The 20,635-nt window shown below is 34.9% G+C and overlaps 3 protein-coding genes across 9 annotated transcripts in view; 1 reads left to right on the top strand and 2 right to left on the bottom strand.

Annotated features, from left to right (window-relative positions):
* LOC129805583 (cytosolic carboxypeptidase Nna1) overlaps nt 1-4,417 on the bottom strand; it is a 42,195-nt gene extending 37,778 nt beyond the window's left edge. For 4 of the 5 annotated variants that reach the window (XM_055853610.1, XM_055853604.1, XM_055853607.1 and 1 more), the window contains exon 1: nt 4,035-4,417. In XM_055853610.1, coding sequence (XP_055709585.1) covers nt 4,035-4,068 — 34 coding nt within the window. In that variant the 5' untranslated portion in view covers nt 4,069-4,417. The remainder of the gene's footprint in view (nt 1-4,034) is intronic. The other variant, XM_055853609.1, reaches the window with a different exon arrangement.
* Nucleotides 1-20,635, top strand: part of LOC129805591 (glutamine-dependent NAD(+) synthetase) — a 71,780-nt gene that overhangs the window by 37,474 nt on the left and 13,671 nt on the right. For all 3 annotated transcript variants that reach the window (XR_008752096.1, XM_055853624.1, XM_055853623.1), the window contains exons 2-4: nt 14,650-14,834; nt 17,877-18,277; nt 18,385-18,635. Coding sequence is in view for 2 of the 3 variants with exons in the window: in XM_055853624.1 (XP_055709599.1) it covers nt 14,689-14,834; nt 17,877-18,277; nt 18,385-18,635 (798 nt within the window). In the remaining variant the exon portion in view is untranslated. The remainder of the gene's footprint in view (nt 1-14,649; nt 14,835-17,876; nt 18,278-18,384; nt 18,636-20,635) is intronic.
* Nucleotides 5,200-11,039, bottom strand: LOC129806691 (uncharacterized). The gene is made up of 3 exons (XM_055855460.1): nt 10,919-11,039; nt 9,467-10,849; nt 5,200-5,264 (listed from the first exon to the last, which is right to left on the bottom strand). The coding sequence occupies exons 1-3, from the start codon at nt 11,037-11,039 to the stop codon at nt 5,200-5,202; spliced, it is 1,569 nt and encodes a 522-aa protein (XP_055711435.1).

Here is a 20,635-nt window from a genome sequence, read left to right as displayed (position 1 = left end):
TAATTAAATACGAAATGTAACAACTCGTTGAGTTACCGATTAGAATAAAGTATAATACTCTATAACGATTCATATCAAAGTGTTTTGATTTGATTAATATACTTTAAATGAAGAAAGAGCTTGTTTCTGCCCTAATGCTCAATATGAAAAAAGATTTTTTTTAAATAAATTTATTACAGTATTTTTCTTCAGGACATTATAAGTTGTCAATGATATTATTTTCATTAATTTATTATTCTTTTCTATAATTAAAAAAAAAATAAAACAAATGTTGTTATCACTTATTTATTCGCGAACTATGATAAATTTTATTCACAATTTTTCCTACTTTATAAAATTTAATAATATTTTCTAAAATTAGAAACGTCCTTTTACCTTGTGCCGTGAAAGTATAGACTGGAAAGAGTTGAGCTTGAAGGAATCTGACACGATTGCCGGCTGAAAAGTTACAACTATACCCATTTCCACCAAACATGTTTACTAGTACTTCCTACAACACCACGTAATGAATGAATAAGTAAATCCTTATTCAGGTGGATTGTAATCCATTTTATACCTAAACCTAATATTTTCAAGTTCCACCATGGTAAATTATGAAGGTATTTTTCCACGAAAATACTACCAAATCAATTTTCATTTTCACATGAAGGTACACTCTTTCAGCTGTCCACAAGAAAGTTAGTTTGAAATGAAAATAAAACTATTTCCGGTTCAGTTGTACAGTTTACTAGTGCAATTGTGGTGCAAAAAGGTGCTAAATTTTTCACTTTGATTAAAAGTTTGTTAGAATCCAATTGGGAACACTGGGATTTTTTGCGCAACTGGAAAATAGAAAAAACCTTATACCGCACCAATATGCCGAAGAATTCAGACAAATTGCAATTTCAATAGATAAACTGTTTGGCGTTGTCGTGGGAACGAACATAGTGTCAATCCTTTGTTACCTTTTTTTTAACATCACAATACTGCATGATTATTTTCGGCGGGTATAAGTTGAAATCAAACCATGAAGGAAAGGAATGAGTTTTTGGTAAATTGGGTAGAGCTTTTCGGACTATACCATGTTAGAAGATGGTTTAGAAAACCTCTATGACCTATTGAGCAAAAATTTAGAATTTTTTACTAACATTAATAATGTCTTAACAATTTTTTTTTCTAAAAGAATATTATTTTATGTTTTTCACATTATCTAAAACTTGCTCGAATTTAAATTTTAAGTTTAATAAACTGTTTTCTCATGAAAAAATAATTAAATTTAATAATAAATAATTCCATTAATAAATTAACAGAAAATAATTAAAGAGCTACCATTTCCATCTAAAAATATGCATTGAATCAGCATTTAATTGAATGTTTCCCCAAAAATAGAAATACCGAGACACTCAAGCAATATATCCTTTTTCAAAGAACATAAATCATTTTTTGTATTCTTGAGATGTTCCAATTTTGGTACTTTGTCCTTGTTCTTTACAAAAACAAAGTTTCCACGCAAAGGACAACAATAATTCAATACTTGATAAATACATGCATTTTTCCAGTTTATTTTAGAAGGTGGAATGCCTGGACTTGTTTCTTTTATTTTTTAGCTCCTTTTTACAATGGAACATTCGTGTTTCTTTTTTTTTCATTACCAAAAACAATACAATATGAAGAAATAATAAATTATTATTTGTTGTCTCCTGAAACGCTATACTAGAATTTATTTTACTTTTTTTCTAGGAGAATTATCCATAGAGTATCTTTTTTTTCTTTATTTGCTTGATTGGGCATACTTTTCGTTGATGAAGATAAATTTTATAAGATTATGCTTTATTGAAATTGTTGTTTTATTTAAAATAATAGTTTTTTATGGATCGAATTCAATAAATAAGTTAGAATTCTTTTGCACTATATTAAAAATTATAATAATATAAATTTAAATATTTTTTATTATGACTTTTATTTAATAATTTGTATTTGTGAAATTGTAAGGTATTTTCCTAAAAATTTACTTGACTACTTTGTCACTATTTATTCACTGTTTATTCATTAATTTATAAAAGGTAAACGGTCAAGAATCAACGATTTTAACCTTTAACTGATTAGAAGATCCAATAATTTTCTACAATATTTATACTTTGTAGAACTTAGTAAGATTCTTTTCTTTTTTTCTTCGTAGAACTAAGTAAGACTAAGTAAGATAGGACAAATTTTCTTTGAAAATACATTTTTTAAAGAAATTGCTCCTGTAGAGGCCTTTATGAAAAAATAAAAGAAAATTCATATTATTCGAAGGAATGAACGTTCGATGGGAGAGTACTTTCCCCTATCTATGAAAGTTAATTATTTAGTTATAGGGGTTTCAAATCTTAAAAATCCTATACTCAGCATGTAAAATATCAGCTTTAAATCGCTGTCCTGTTAAACTTGTCTTTTGTGAGTTATTCATTTCTCAGTTTAAGCCATCGATATCATCTTCTTGTCAGTTTATTCAAATCCTCTATAGGGTAAGTATGCCAAATTCCGGCCAGATTGTAATTTCGGCCACCTTTTTTGTTCCTCGAATTTCCATGAACTTTTAGATTTTACGTACTCTAGAGATTACACTATGCAAAAGAATAACAAAAAATGTAGATTCGACAAACGAGATGACGTGAAAAATATATTGGAAGAATTCCCGAAGGGCAAGGAACTATGAGAATGAAGGTGGCCGAAATAGGGCACCAAAAATGCTATGTCTATATTTTTATTCATTTTAAAATGTATTAAGAATGATTTTAGAGTAAATAAAGACGGTAAACTCTTTACAAGGTTCCAAGCAACACTCTTTCAGAAGAAAGAATAAAAAAAATCAATTTGAATTTAAAATATTACATTTCAAACTTAAGGCTTTGACGCTTGCATGCCGAAATTTGGCACACTTACCCTATTTTGGGTTTAAACTCAAAATTTGAATTTATTCAGAAATTTGATTCAAAAATGCCGAACTATATCTTCCAACTTTAGCTCCAAATTGAATTTGCATACAATCCGAGTTTGCTCACATTGAAAATCTCATCTACAAGAAGCTGATCTAGACTTTGTCACTAGTTTTTTTCATAATGACATTGGAAATAAATTGATTTTAATTATTTGGACTCCGTATTAACCGATAATAGCAAGTCCTTTAAGAAAATTACAGAGAGGACATTCTAAATAGATCTCACTCATTAATCATCTTTCTGTGAGTTCATTTGCATTTATTTGCATTTATTTAACGAATTCGACTCGCAATATGCAATGCATTCCCGATTTCAGTTTTAAATCGAATTTGCATTCATTGCGAGTTAACTCAAGTTAAGAATCTCACCTACAATAAGCTAATCTAAGCTTATCATTAGCTTTTGCATTAAGTTCTTAATGCAACTAATTTACATATGGGAACAATTATCCAATTAGTGTGTGATTTATTTAGTTTGTGGTTTTATAATCTTGAAGTTTGCAAAATTTGTGCAGCTAATAAATTTTCTTTTGATGTATATTGCAACGTAAATAACCTCAATATAGATTATCTTTTTCCAAAAATATTTTCTAAAGCAAGAATTGCATCTAATTTAGTATGTATTTACGACAAAGTGAATTTTGAAAATGCCATAAAACCACCGCAAAATCATTCTGAAAATAAAATGTGTGGAAAATCTTTTGAATTGAAAATGCTGATTCATGAAAATCAAGCTTTAACATGTCAATTTCAGAATCTAAATTTACCAGAATTTTGCAGCAAATTATATGGGTTTGAATTGCAAAAATGCGAATGGGGTAGCTCTGAAGAAAAAAAGAGTCTCTAATATTGTGTATAGTATAATCTATTAGGTCATTGTTTGTTCAATATAAATATAGAAAATTGGTGAATTTGAAGGAATTGGTGTCTTTGGGAAAAAAAAATCCTTCTGCAATGTAGGTCAAGGTCAATAATTATTGTAAAAACATTATCATACGATATTGATTATTTTTATTGAAACTATGGCAATCATAATTGAATTAGATTGATAATTTTATGAGAAAAGCTTACTCACCACCATTGTAGTTTTCCTCCAGAGGGGCATCCATTATTTATTTTTGTTAAATTTTCCTGTTAATTGCCCAACATAATGTTTAATTTTTTGGTGAGTCTTCGGGCCAAAGAGGCAAGTATATCCTCTATGCCAACAATATAAACTTATTACAAATTTGAAACTTTCATCATTAATTTCATTGAGGTTGAGTTTGATCAATTTGGCAAAAGTTCAACACCATATTTTAGAGATAAAGATTATAATAGTCTAAAAGTGGAGTATACAAAATGATGAATAAATTAGTATTCATCTAGTAGATTTGATGTAGTTGAATTTTGTGCAAATCCTTTTACTGAAAACTAAACTTTTAACTTTCTGTCTCATAGTGAAAAATAATTTACTGTCTATTTACGATGAACTTTCGCGTTATACTGAAAATGAAATTGTATTTTCATAACCGGTATCTCCTCATAGCCAGAAAAGCTTGAGTGAGGCTTTTTCTTCTTTTTGTTTATTCATCCACAATGTAGAAAGTTCTATGTTGTGTACAACATGCCTCTACATACAATCATTATATGTATAAGTCTAAAACACGTGAATGATGCTTGAAAATACAACTTTAAGTATATTGTGTAGTAATATGTTAGTGAATATTTATTCTAATAGTTTGCGATAGAACCTTTGTGTATGTTTAGTGTAGGAGCTTTCATGTCTTCTTCACTCTTTAGGCAATATGAAAGGGTTAACATGATTTGTTCAAGCGACTTTTTTGCCGTCAACGAACTCTACACACTTTCAATTTATTTCCATACACAAACTGTTTTAATATTAGAAAAGCTCAAATTCATATATTGATGTTACATATATAATTTCTCAGGATCTAAAAATAAATATCCAAAATGTGTCGATTTTTTTTTGTACTTTTTTTCTCTCAAGAAAATGTTCTTTTTATGTTCCATCACGAATTACAAAGAAAAAGAACAATAATGGAAAAATTGAGTGAAATGAGGTGGTTCCGATGGGAAATTGCAAGTTTTTCTCGATTTTCTTGGAAGAATTCAAGTCAGAGTTAATTTTGCAAATCACCTGAGAAAATAACTTTTTGAGTTTCAGATAGATTTTATGCTAATATAATCAGCATGTGCGGAATATGAGGACGTTTGGGAGAGTGAGAAAATTGAAAATCCTATTTCATCGATGCAATCAGGTAGTGGGGAACGGTTTGAGATGAAAGATAAGTCGAGTAGCTTCCTGTTGAAATTTTTTGCAATTTAGCGAAAAAACTAATGAGGTAAATTTTCATTTCGCTGGTGTTTGTTGATATTGATATTTTTACAGAATTTTACAACAAATATTAGTACTGCGTTTTAAAATATTTATGTAGATAATTTTATATATGTAGGTATGATTATCGTAAAACTGAATATTGTATTGACAAATTAGAAAAGAAACAGAATATTAAATCGGACATTAAAAAATTGTAGAATATACAATAGAAGAATTTAGAATTACCTTAACTACCCTAATAAATTGTAATTTAATTTCAGGATATTAAATTTTACTGTCCTCTTTTTAATTTTACCTGACGCTACTAGGGGAAAGTATTCTCCCTACGAACGTTCATGCCTTCGAATAATGTGAATTTTGTTCTATTTTCCCTAAGAGATTTTACTTAATTATCACATAATTATTAATAATGGATAATAATCTAATTAATATTTAATAGATATGTGTAAGTCTTCTAGGAAAAGTAAAAGAAAATTCACATTATTCGAAGGCATGAACGTTCGAAGGGAGAGTACTTTCCCCTATTAAATTGTTATTACTCGATAGTAAATTTTACTTTTAGTATAAGAATGTACAATCTTGGAAAATTTATTTCTTCTTTTTGTATTAATTCTTGACCATTGTTTGGGGGCGTGATTTTACTGCTCGAACCCCTCAGAGAGAACAGTAACCACTCAATTTTTTGACTCAAGAATCGTTAACATGTCCCTAACTTTTTCTTAACCCCTTCCCTGCCCCTATAAATCATTTTAGCTGAGATTCTTTACAAATCTCAGCTTTTGTGGTCCGAGGTGAAATCCGACCTCGTCAGATTGGCCCCAAATTTTGGATCTAAACGTTTTAAAACTCATAGATCACGAAAATCCCGAATATCGTATGCAGCAAAATCGATTTTCGTGGACGTCCCTGGTTCGTCCGTCCATCCGTCGTATAACCACTTTTGGCGAGAGAACGGAGTGAAATATCGATAAACAGTTTTCGGCAAAGGTTAAATGTCGATGGGCTACTAGAAGTAGATGATGTCATACCCCCTACCACCCCCCCCCCTTTCCGCCATTTTGGAACACTCAAATTTTGTTTTCTCAATAACTTCGTCCCTATGGCATCGATCGATCTCAAATTTTAGTATGTTATAGCTAAGCCAAAGATCTTTCGATTGAAAAAAAACTAAGCCCCCCCCCAACACCCCTGAACCGAGCTAAAAAAGGTGAAAAATTCGGTTTTCAAATGGTTCTAATTATCGGAATTTGACAAATTTTGGTGTTTTCGAAAGCTCTCGTAGAGTACTACAACACTTATGACACCCCAATTTCATTCGATTTAATCGAAGGTCCGATTAATCGAAAAATGGATTTTCGAAATTCAAATTTCGAATATTTCGAAATACAAGGTACAAGCGAGTACAAGCTGCCGAGATGAGGTACCTTCGGGCGGGTAAGGGAATCACTTGTCGAGATCGAGTGAGGAATGTGGCCGTTCGTGAGCTCGAGGAGCTGCTTCTTCGGGTTGAGAGATCACAACTTCGATGGTATGGACATGTTCTGCGCATGGATAGAAAAAGTTTCCCTAGAAAAGCTATGCAAGCCATTGTGAGAAGGCGTCGACCTTGAGGCAGCCCTAGGACAAGGTGGCTGAATGAAATTCAGAATCTTGCCTTGGAATGCCTTGGGATCGAACCCGAACATCTTCCTGAAGTGGCGGAGGATCGACAAGCGTGGGCTGCTAATTTGGATGTCATGGGCCCGCGACCCCAATAGGGATAAGCGGTTGAAAATATATTGAATATTTCGAAAACTATACGATGCTTTTCTTTAAATTTTAGTATGTTGTAGCTGAGGTCGAGACCTTCCTAACGGTGGGTCGCACTTCTCTCTCGATGTTCCCTGACCCGAGATATAATTATTAATATCTTGATCGGACTGCATTTTCGGTGTTTACGAAGCGATTTTGATGAAATTTTAGTATATTGTATCCAAAAACGAGACCCTTCCAATGGTGAATAGCAAGGCGAATACCATCTGTCCGTACCGTAACCCACTGTATCCCGACACTTAGGGCCTCGACAGACCTGAGGATTAGCCGAGAGACGGCTTAGTGTAATTATATTCGAAACAGTGATTAAACCACATTTCCATAGTTTTCCACTAAGTCGTCTCTCGGCTTAAGTCGTAAGTGTGTCTAGGGCATTATGGATCGGACTCTATCTCTAAAGATTATTAAGTGATTTCAATGAACTCTTCTTCTATTGTTGGATTTCCCACTCAGACTATTTAAAATAGAAAATGACCAGTGATAAGCCTAGATAAGCTTAGGGTAGCTGATATTCTGTACAGATTATTTTGAAGTGCGTGCAACTGAGGGTGCTTGCAAATCAAAATACATGAAAATTGAATTGTGAATTGAATTTTGAGGGTAAAGAATCGCATCGAGCAAACTGTTCTCGGTGGCCGAAACAGATACCATTTGCTCGACGCAATTCTTTACCCCTTAAAATTCAATTCACAATATTGTTCATAATCAAATTTTCAAGTATTTAGACTTGCAAGAACCTCGAGCTGCACGCATTTCAATATTTCTTGTAAAGAATCTCAGCTACCATAAGCTTATCTGGGCTCATCATTGGTTTTTTCTTAAATTTTAAGCACAATTAAAAACATTCATTCATCATTCATTTTCAACCGCTTATCCCTATTGGGGTCGCGGGCCCATGACATCCAATCTAGCAGCCCACGCCTGTCGGTCCTCCGCCACTTCAGGAAGATGTTCGGGTTCGATCCCGAGGCGTTCCAAGGCAAGATTCTGAATTTGATTCAGCCACCTTGTCCTAGGTCTGCCTCGAGGCCGAGGTCTCCTCACAATGGCTTGCATAGCTTTTCTGGGGAATCTTTCTTCATTCATGCGTTGAACATGTCCATACCATCGAAGTTGTGATCTCTCAACCCGAAGAAGCAGCTCCTCGATTCTTAGTTCCTCACGAACGGCCACATTCCTCACTCGATCTCTACGAGTGATTCCCTTTACCGCTCGAAGGTACCTCATCTCGGCAGCTTGTACTCGCGATCTTACCCTTTCGGTCATTACCCAAATCTCATGACCATAGGTGAGAATAGGAATGAACACAGCTTTGAAAACCGATAATTTAGCCGATCGACTAAGCTCGACCTTCCTCAACACGCTTCTGCCAAGCTCCCTCATTACTGCAGAAGCCTGACCGATTCGCGACGAGAGTTCTGCCTCCATCCTACCATCACTCGTGAATAACACCCCGAGATACTTGAACTTCTCCACCTGTGTCAATGAGTCTCCACTAACATGTAGAGTGCATTTCACAGATTGTCGGGAAATCACCATTACTTCCGACTTACCCACGTTCACCTTCATACCTGTTTCGGCACAAACATTTACAAATCGGTCAAGTGTGCGCTGAAGCTCTTCTTCGGAAGATCCAAAAAGAACCAAATCATCTGCATAGAGGAGATGGCTCACCCTGAAATCCCCAATACGAATCGCATTCCGCCCCCGACTGCGTTCCATAATCTTGTCCATGTATATTATGAACAACAATGGTGATAGAACACACCCTTGGCGCAGTCCAACACTCACTTGAAAACCTTCCGATTTGGATCCGTTTACACGAACACAGCTACTACAGTCTCTGTACAATGACTGAATGGCTCCTACCAATTCTTCATCCAGTCCGTACTCGTGCAGTACATCCCAAAGTTGTTCTCTCGGTACTCGGTCATATGCTTTTTCCAAATCTATGCAACAAGCATAGAGTGGAATTGCATACTCCCAAGCCTTTTCGACAATCATCCTCAGGGTAAAAAGCTGATCCGTGGTGCTTCTACCAGGTCTGAAACCGCATTGTTCCTCACCCAGTCTGGGTTCGACTATTTCTCGACATCTTCTCTCAAGGATTTTGGCATACACTTTGCCGGGCAAACTCAGAAGGGAAATTCCCCTATAATTGGAGCAATCTTTCTTGTTTCCCTTCTTGAATATGGGTACAATGACCCCAACTTGCCAGTCCTTTGGTGCTCTCCCACTTTGCCAAGCCACCTTAAAGACACGCGTGAGCCAATTGACACCCGCTATACCCATGAGTTTTAGCATTTCGGGACGTATTTCGTCAATTCCTGCAGCTTTTCCATCCTTCAATTTACTAATCGCATACAGGACTTCACTCTCTGAAGGACTACTTTCCTCCCTGCCTTTACTCCTGGGTACGTCATCATCAGTGCCTTGCTGAGGATTGAGCAATTCTGAGAAGTACTCTTTCCAGCGATTTAAAACCTCTTCCTCTTTGGTCAGAAGATTCCCTTCCTTGGATGTTACTCCTTGGATGGAATTGCTCTTCTTCCCTCGGAGTCTTCGGACTGTTTGCCAGAAAGTTTTGTTTGCCGACCTATAGTCAAGCTCCAGCTTTTCACCGAACTTTTTCCACGCCTCCTCTCTAGCGGCTTTAACTGCGAGCTTTGCAGCCTTTCGCGCCTCAACATAACGATCACGAGAATCAGAATCCTTACGTTGTATGTACAACTTGTAAGCCTTCTTTTTCTCTCCAACGGCTTCTTTTACTCCCGGTGTTCCCCACCAAGATGACCGTTTCACGTTGTTCGTCACATTAATGCGCTTAACGCCACAAGCTTCTGTAGCCGAGGCCAAAATGGCTGTTTGGAAGCAGGCCCATTCAGCCTCTATGTCAGAAGGAGACTGTGGAATTTGTTCAAACCTTTCCTGTATGCCCTTCACAAATTTTTCCTCAACGTCTTTCTTCTTGAGACTCTCCCACCTAATGCATTTAAGCACTTTGCTCTTACCCTTAGGTAGAGCGGGAGGATCTTCGTTGAGGTTAATTTTTGCAAAGAGCAGGTGGTGATCAGTTGACAGTTCAGCACTGTTAAAAACTCGAACGTCTTGGACAATTCTTCTATCAACACCGGGAACCAGGACAAAGTCAATTATTGACTTAAGTCCTCGTTTTGTGTCTTCCCAGGTGTATTTATGAATCTCCTTGTGCTGGAAAAAGGTATTCATGATCGAATAACCTTTGATTGCGCAGAAATCCAGCAACATTTTACCGTTCGGGTTCTCACTCTTATCCCCGTTCTTCCCAATCACACCCCTCCATGTCTCAGAGTCAACACCAACATGGGCATTGAAATCCCCAAACAACACAACTGAATCCGCTTCAGAAGATGCCTTATTCAGGACTTCCTCCACTTCATCTAGGAAAGCTGGGTACTCTGACGATGCGTTCGGTGCGTACACCTGCAACACCGCCAGGGAAGATCTCTCAAGTTTGATCTTGATACCCATCACTCTCCCACTGTGTGTCCAGACATCACAAACCCTGTCTGACAGCCGAGGGCTTGTGAGTATCCCCACACCCGCCTGTGCAGACATTTCCGGTGCCACTCCAGACAGGAAAAGTTGCCACCCTTCCTCAAGATCCACAGTTCCACTACCTCTTTGCTTAGTAGACGAAACACCAATTATATCTAATTGGAATCTTTTTGCTTCGCTCTTAAGCTCCTGGTGCTTCCCTGTGAGTGAAAAGATATTCCATGTAGCCATTCTGAAGTGCCGTTGTCGTCGTGGTAGGCTTGTCAAACCTGATGTCACTCCAGAGCCTCTTCCGTTACTCTGGTGCCCTCCGACCCCGGGACCAGCGGTTGAAGCAACAGCTTGTCCATTGTCTCGCGTAGGTCGTTTCCGGTGCAATCCGTCCGACATCCGAGGCTCTTTGTTGTGTTTTTTTGCTGACAGGTTACTGTGACAACAGGGTGCAAACCTGATGCACAGGCCTCCTTACCCAGGAGACACGGGATTTGGGGTGGTCCGCGGTTTAGTATTCACTAAGGACTTCTCGTAGACGCAAAGATGCCGATACGTGCCTATAGCTATTTCCAAACAAACTATAGCCAGTTCTAAAACCAACTACAGCCATTCCCTATCCGCCACCTGGGACGCGCCCGATGGGTACCCCAACCACACGGGCACAATTAAAAAAAAAAAAAAAAAAAAAAAAAAAAAAAAAAAACAATTAAAAACAATTAAAGAAAATGAATGTGATAATCTACTGTTTAAGACTCAAAATAACACTTCTAAAGAAGAAGTAAAATAATATTTTAATTTGTATTGAAAGTATTACATTTCAAACTTAGGACTTTGAGGCTTATGTGAAAGTGTCCGAAATTTGGCACACTTCCGCTAAATTCATTTTTCACTTACTCTGAAGAAACTGGAAATTTTTTCACGTAATATTAGTAACTATTACGATGTTTATAGAATTTGTAAGACAATAACTCAAAATTATCACCAAAAGTGTTGTATAGGGGAAGGTTTTGCACCTTCGTAACGTCGCAGGTTCGTAAATGTTGATTTTTTTTCAAGTTACTAAATAAATATCATCCATGCTCATATATTCTTATAGCTAATCCCACATCTCACATTTCCGGACAACCTTGGGAGCCTAGGCCTTTTTTCCTGGGTTCTAGGAGCAAAAATAAAAAATGGGCCTAAAATCGCAATTCTGATGTGTATTATTTTATGCATTTTTTCACGCTTCAAGAGTCTTTTCGAAGAAAAACAACATTCCAAGTTATAGAAGGTTTATCAGGGTTAATATTTACCGTGAAAATCTTTCGCTAGAAGGGGGTGAAATTGTGGCCGAAGAAAAGTTCACAAAGATTGCCTTCAGTGCAAGTTCGTAAAAATATCAGTCAAAATCATTGACTACCAACTCTGTGAATTCCAGACTGTTTTGGGACACACTGTGCACGACGCTCTGGAAATTTTGACCCATCCAGAGATTCCACTGAACAAGTTGACAAGAAAATTGTGATATTACAACGATTGCAACATTTTTCAAGAAAATCTCGAAGAAAAACACGCACTTTCACAGCAAAGTGAGACTTCATCAGATGTTTTTGTTTCACTTCTGTCAAATCGAACATTAAACCTAAATCTGCTTATAGTAGGTGTGATTTTTTCATTGTCCATACGGTGCGTTTTAAGCATTTTTCATACAATTTGCTTTGTTTTCAAGCGGAGTTTTCCTCATTTAACTTTAAATTAATCACTGGTAATTCTAAAAATCACTGATGTTCAAAAAATGTTCTGTAAGACTGATTCGAAGTATTAGAGAAATTACGAGGATTACAATAGGTGTGATTGCTTCTTTCTGATTTGTGCAGTGATGAAACTAGACTGTTTAAGGTAGATGTGATTCTTTTGTTGCCACTTTGATATATTTCGAGTATTTTTCATAAAATTTTCCTTGTTTTAAAGTGAAACTTTCCACATTTCATTTTAAATTGATGGCTGGTCATTTTTGAAATTAGTTGTGTCCGAAATATGTTCTGTAAGACTGTTTGGAGGTGTCAGAGAAAATCTGAGGATTACAATAGGTGTGATTATAAGAGAATCACACCTAACCGAGCTCTGAACTGACTGTCAGAATGCAGGCAAAACATGGTTTTCCGATTGCAAAAAACAAGTGTTAGAAAAATAGCTTAAAATTGATCTTTTAATGCGTGATACCTTCTACAAACAGTTAAAAGAAGTAGATGAAAGTTCCATCTAAGTAGTGATGCCCAAATTTTTGTTTCCGGTGTAACGTTTTCGGGGAAAATGAGGCCTACAGAGGTGAGAAAAAATGGTACGAAGCATTCTGGTACCGGATACATTCGTAAAAAATGCTACTACATTTTCATTTTCCTGTAGAGGAAAATCCAAGGACTTCCGGGAATTTTGTGAGGCAGAATTATGAACCCAATAAGTGAGAGATTTTTTTGACATAGTGATATAATTGATTCGGTTTGTGTGGCATTCAGTAAAAAATCTTAAATCTTGGATTCCTTTTTTAGTACGAAGGTTTAAAACCTTCCCCTATAACTTGTCCTTTTTCGTGATATATTTTTCTTTACTTTTGTATCTATAGCTGTATTACCCTTTTTACAGCGACTTCAATAAACATTTTGTTTTAAATAAAATATTCTCCAATGTTACTATTAAAAAGTGATAAAATGAATGAGATAATCTTTTCAGTGAAAACCATTTTCCAGATAAAAATAAAATTTTACTACCAGTGCAAAATAATTAAGTTTAATTCTTAAAAATTTGTGGTTGTTTTCTGTTGTACAACTTTTTTTGGGGAAAAGTCATTAAATTCATTTAAAGATTAATATCTGAGGCACGTGTATTTTTTTGCATGAACTCTTTTGATTGACTGAAAGATTTCGTTACACAAATAAAAAAATCTATTTCTATCATTTTCAGAAAATAGAACTATTTCTGACATTTGTAATTAAATGTTTATCACATATTGAATGTTCCAACTCCAATTTCTTTTGTGCAAATCTATAATTATCTCGATTTTATCGCAAAAAAAAAACGTCTGCAATCGAGAATTAAAAGGAAGGCAAATGTTTCAGTTACTAATTCCTCCCACTTTGCATGCTGTACTATTTTATGCTATTATGTCTATGTGTTATATGTATGAGTTCAAAGAAAGCATTAATCGAACACGACAAAGAAATATATTCTATGAATCACGTTAGTCAATAAAGAACATAAAACTCATATATGTTGAAGGAGCCCAAAGTTCTTTTCCATTTGAGGGGAGGCTTTTCCATGAAAATACCGATAGATTTGTAGGAATTTTTTTCTCTGCCCCAATCCCTTGATACTATCTTACCTTCGAGGAGTCTATTTTTGGAGAAAAAGGAAGAAAAATTATTTCCTGGAATATGTGTAAATTGTTTTGAGGTATTTTTGTTAACGTTCCACGTCTACTTTATTGATATCGTGAGGATATTTTTTCTTCGTTTTCAATTGAATTTATGTGTTTATTTCATGGACATTTCCTTTTTTTTTCTTGGAAAAGTTCTTTTCCAACTTCTTAGTCGCGATAATGATCATGACACATGAAGTGAATTATGGATGCACTGAGTGTTGGTAAATTCTTTTCACTATCTAACCATTACTTTGTGGAAATTCCTCGCGTTTTCTCCTGGTAATATATCTTGTAGAAATGTGACAATAAAAATGAGCTTTTACTGAAGACTTTGGGCTTTTCAGAGGGGAAAAATTTATGTCATCAAACAGACACATTGTCCATAAAATGATGTGATATTCTAACTTGTTTGGGAATGCAGGCTCTTTGTTAGGATGCTCAATTGATAAATTACCCATATATATCGTCACATTTGCATCCATGGCAATGAAATAACTATTTATTCGATAGAGTTCTAACCATCAATTTTGAGTTACTATGAGACTTTAAAGTTAAAGCTATTCCAAGTATTATAGACAGTGTTTAATGTTGTGGTTTTCTTTCTAGTTTGGCGATAAACGAATTTAGTAAAAAAAAGGAAGAATAATGGGAAGAAAAGTGACTGTTGCTGTTTCCACACTGAATCAATGGGCTTTGGACTTTCAGGGGAATCTCTCAAGGATTCTCCAATCGATTGTCGAGGCCAAGGAAATGGGGGCGACATATCGAACAGGGCCAGAACTTGAGATTTGGTAAATATTTATATGTTAATGTTGAAATGAGGTATATATCAATAAGACGATTTGTAATATTTAAATGTGGAATGTTTCAGTAAGATATGCAATAAGCCTTATATTCTCGGATAGACTTTTCCTGATTTTTCATTTGCTAATTTTTTGATTTGAATATCTGGATATAAACATTCAAAAAATTTGGAAATCGTGAGTCTTCAATCTGAAACTATGTCAGAAGAGCAACGAGGACCAAAATATATATTTTTCGGTCATAATAAGTCCCACAATCGAGACAGCTACTTGTGTGGATCATTGGTCATCTGGGTAATCTAGATATCCCATCACCTATATTACTCAATCGACTGCTCCACTCCACTTAGATTGTGATGTGACAATTCGATTCAAAATCCTATAATCCAAGTTCCACAGGGAGGAATCTTTTCTACACTGAGAGAAATCCGAAAAAGTTAAAATAACATTCCGGAAATGTTAATTTTACCCTGAAGTATTGATCCGAAATCGGTGTAAATATTACCCTTTTTAGGTATATTGGGGGTTAAAATTACCCTTTTTCATGTTAATTTTACCCTTAAAAAGTGTAAAATTAACATTAAAAAATGTTGATATATTTTTACACCTAAAAAGTGTTAAAGTTATGAGGAAAAAAAGTTAATCGCACCCTCTTTTTTCTCAGTGTATATAGAACCTTCTTATTACTTTAAAAACCAAAGTATAGAATAAGTTCCACAGTTGAGGTACTCCAGATAGAACTAATAATGTGATGTTTCCCATCATAATTAAAATCAAAAGTGAGACTTTGTCTCCATGAACGATTGTTCTATTTTGTCCTACAACAATATTTGATATATATGGATCAAAAATATTGTATAAGTTCCTCAGTCGAGTCACACCTTTTGGAATTAATACCGCGATATGGAACATTATACAGCATTTTCCCGTAATAATTCAATAGGAAGATGGATCTCTTTCGATAAAAGACTGTGTCATATTTATTCACCAGTAATAACTACCAGTAAAAGCTATCATGAACCTAAATATGGAATAAGTTCCATGGTCAAGATATTTTCGTTGGAACTTCGATGGTAGTATGAAAAACCAATAATCGAGTACTCCAGTCCAATCACAATTTAAGTTACGAGTGAGACTTTTTTTGTAGTTTGCTTAATGTTTAAGATCCCAAGTATTAATAACTTTTAATAGTCGTGGTACTTCATTTTGAAATTATACATTACTGTGAAACACTGATAATGAAGTTGCCCCCACTGAGAAAAAAAACAGGGGTGCGATTAACTTTTTTTTGCTCATAACTTTAACACTTTTTAGGTGTAAAAATATATCAATATTTTTAAATGGTTATGTTACACCTTTTTGAGGGTAAAATTAACATGAAAAGAGGTAACTTTAACCCCTAATACACCTAAAAAGCATAATATTTACACCGATTTTGGATCAATACTCCAGGGTAAAATAAACATTTCCAGAATGTTATTTTAACTTTTTCGGATTTCTCTCAGTGCCGTCACAAATTAAGCGGAAGGGAAGAACTCTTTAGAAGAACAGGTGTATTATACTTGACCTTTCCTTTAATAATAATTTAAATAGTCGAGACACACCATTTGGAGTTCAAATGGTTTTGTGGTACATTGTTAATCGAGTTATACCGTTACTACGTTACTACCGTTGTCAATGAAACCAAACAGCCATCTCTGGCTCTGTATCCTTACCCTCGGTGGCACTTCTCATTCCAGGGATTGAACCATTGTACACTGAGATGAGACATTAATATATCTATCTATCTATCTATCTATCTATTTAAGTAGGCAAGTGAGACCGGTGAGACTTTCCCGAATAACGGATTCTGCGTACTGGCATTTAGCACTATTTGCTATTTAATGCCCGAATATTGAACAAGTTCCACATTTAAACTTGTTTTCTGAAACTTGGGTTTTAAATCTTTATCAAAATGAATAATTTTGAAATTTTCTCGATCAGCCAGTCCATCATATTTTGTATACATAAACTCAAATTTTTAATAAGTTCTACAGCTGAGACACCCTTTCTGAAATTTTGTTGATGATGTAAGTCATAGTTGTTGATCTAGTTGAATCATTGTAATCTAATAAATTGACAAGCTAGATTAAATGACCGGACTATTTATTTTAAGCTTTCTACTTAAATTTGAAATATTGAATATCGCTAAAGTATTGAATAAGCTCCACAGCTAAGACACTTATCAAAATTTACATAATGGTGTCAGTCATAGATATTCTAGTTGATCATTTTATAATCTAAGAAAAAGATGAACGACTTTCAATGACCAGAATAGTCCATTCTTGTGTCCCTACCTTAATTTTAAATATTAGATATCGTTAAAATCTCAAATAAGTTCTGTAACTTAGACACTGAAATTCAGAAAATGGTGTGAGTCATAGATAAACTAGTTGCTCTTTCTATAATTTTTCCATCTATTTTTGTCGATCTATTTTTGTCTCCCTACTTTAAATATTGGATAACGCTAAAATATTGAATGAGTTCCATAGCTGGGACACTTACTGAAATTTAGATAATAATAGTGTCAGTCATAGATAATCTAGTTGATCCTTTTACAATCTGAAAAGTGTTGAACTAATTTAGATAACCGGAATAGCTTTCTTGTCTCTATATCTACACTGAGAAAAAAGAGGCTACGTTTAACTTTTTTTCGTCATAACTTTAACACTTTTCGGGTGTAAAAATATATCAACATTTTTTAATGTTAATTTTACACCTTTTTAAGGATAAAATCAACATGAAAAAAGGGTAACTTTAACACATAATACACCTAAAAAGGGTAATATTTACACCGATTTCGGATCAATACTGCAGGGTAAAATTAACATTTCCGGAATGTTTCTTTAACTTTTTTTTGGATTTCTCTCAGTGTACTTCAAATATTGCATATCATTCAAGTTAAAACGGATAGTATACCTCATTTCAACGGTTAAGAGTTGTAATTATGTGGGAGAAACTCGTGAAACTATTGGGAAATTTCTTTAACAGTGGATACAGTTGCGAGGATCATTTCCTTGAACCAGATACTTTTCTTCATTCTTGGGAAGTTTTGCTGGAATTGATAACATCTACCTTCTGCCAGAATATTTTGGTAGATGTTGGAATGCCTATTCAACATAGAAATGTTTCGTACAATTGCCGTGTTGTGTTCTTCAATCGAAAAATCCTACTTATTAGGCCTAAAATGCAAAATTGCGATGATGGATGCTATCGTGAAACACGTTGGTTTTCCATGTGGAAAAAAGCCTACACCACGGAAGATTTCTATTTGCCAAGGATGATTTCGGCGGTTACGGGACAACAAACAGTCCCTATTGGTGATGCTGTTATTGCCACAAAGGACACATGTATTGGCTATGAAATATGCGAGGAATTGTGGAATCCCAAGAGTGCGTATGCAAATATTGCAATTGTTATTCATGTCATTGCAGAAAATTAATTAACTTTTCCTCATACCGCAAATACAATCACACAATTTGTCAATTTTCCACACCAGGTACTCACATTGACATGTCCCTCTCGGGTGTGGAAATCATTGTGAACAGTTCAGGGAGTTACATGCAGCTTCGTAAGGCCTATGTGACAACGGACCTAATAAGGAATGCAACGTATAAAGCAGGAGGGGCTTATTTGTTCAGCAATTTGAGAGGGTGCGATGGTCAACGTGTTTACTTCAATGGATGCTCTGCTGTGGCGCTCAATGGGGAAATTATTGCGAGAGGAAAGCAATTTTCCCTTCAAGAAGTTGTAAGTGCGATTCTCTTTTTTTCCTGTTCTATTTTCCAACACTATTATTAAGCACATAGTCGTTTCCCCAAAAAACCCTGTTATTTCCTTCCACAATCGGATATTTTATCGCACTGGGAAATCGCTCCATTCAATTCAATTATTTATTTGAAATTGGAAATTGCACCTTTTTCATTATTGACAAAAGTATTTATTTCCTCTGTCAACTGAACTGGTTTATGGGGTTTTCTTAAAGTTTCAATTACATTGTAGACACAAATTGATTTAGATATTGGACACGATAGGAGTTTACTTCAAATACCAATTTCGTATTGAGGACATTGATTTAAGGATGTTTATCTAACAATTGTTAACTTACTTCTTGTCTTCAATAGGGATTGTTTTCACAGTTAAATTGATTGCATGCAGTTTAGTTTACATTTGCATAGTACACATAAAAAGATTTATTTCAATTAAATTGGCAACTAAAATTATTAATATTAAATTTGTATCAAATCAAGATATCAAGAAAATTTTCTGCAGAGCTAATAAGGTCTTTTATAAATAGAAAATGAAAACTTTAAAATTCATCTGACAACCCATTATCTCTTGAAGGTTAATAAAAAACTGGGTTCTACGATTTAATTTTTCGTAAATTGAAAATTAGGTAGAAATTGAAAATACTAACTAATGAAATATTGTTATGATTTGTGTGAAAAATTACATTTTTCCGGCACAATCACATTGACAATAAAATGCTCGCCGTAGCCTCACCGTTTTTCGTTAATTTACGCATTTTCATTGCATTCTTAGGGGGAAGTGGGGCACCTTTGAAATGGGGTAACTTTGAAATGCATTTTTTTATCGCTTGATTTTAAGTGGAACTAAACTTCATTATAATTTTACGATAAAATAACTTTACCTACACAATTGGTGATAAATTGATGATCCTAGTTCGCAGATTTAAGGATTTAAGAGCAATTTTCTAAAAACAATCTGAATGTGTGATTTTGCTCCTGGAGTTTTTGTTAAATTTCTTCACTTTCACGGACATTACCCACAAAATCACTGCTGCAAGTGATAAAGTCATTATATAGATAAAAGATTGTTTTTAAATTTTGACCGAGCAAGGCTTTTTTAATTAATAGAGCTGTAAATTTTCACAAATGTCTCTTGGGGTAACTTTAAAACGAAAAATGGGGTTTATTTGAATCACTGCTGGCAACACTATTTTCATGTGACATTTCTTAAGTAGGACGGAATGATATTTGTGTTTGGAAGATTAGTGATTATTATAGTGCAAAAATGAGGACATATAAAAGAAAAACTGAAAGAGCTGACATCAGCGAAGAAGAAATTGCGGCAGCGCTGAAAAGTATCCAAATGCGAAAGATGACAACCAAAGAAGCATCAGCCCACTATGGGATTAAATATTCCACCTTGTATTTCCGCCTAAAAAGAGTGAAGCAACAAATGGGAACACAATTTGATCAGCAAGATTGTCCGGAAATCACACCCAGAATGGGAATTAAACCCAAACAAAAAATTTCGAAAAATGCAGCTCGTCAAGTTTTCCTGCAACACGAAGAAGCCGCATTAGTTGATTATTTACTAACTTGTTCAAAGCTGAACTACGGGCTAACAATGGATGCCCTCCGGGAACTGGCGTATTTGTTCGCGGTCAGCCTGGATCGCCAGTTTCCGGAAAAGTGGGCTCATGACAAGAAAGCTGGCAAGGAGTGGGCGTTAGGCTTTGTTAAAAGGCACAGGTAGTTGAGAAAATTTAGTTTCTACGTGTGACATTTAAAAACTGTTTTGTTTCTAGGGCAATTTCCCTAAGAAAACCCGAAAACACCTCCATTGCCAGGAATTCCGGTTTTAACCGCGAAAATTTGACTACTTTCTACAGCAATTTAGAAATGATTGTGGAGCAGCACAATTTTAGTGCCTCCAGAATTTGGAATTTAGACGAGACAGGTTTGAGTACCGTCCTACAGGCTCCCAAAGTACTTGGTCCAACC

This window comes from Phlebotomus papatasi, chromosome 3, assembly GCF_024763615.1.
Source record: "Phlebotomus papatasi isolate M1 chromosome 3, Ppap_2.1, whole genome shotgun sequence".
NCBI classification, from domain to species: domain Eukaryota; kingdom Metazoa; phylum Arthropoda; class Insecta; order Diptera; family Psychodidae; genus Phlebotomus; species Phlebotomus papatasi.
This window is presented reverse-complemented; position numbering and strand designations above follow the sequence as displayed.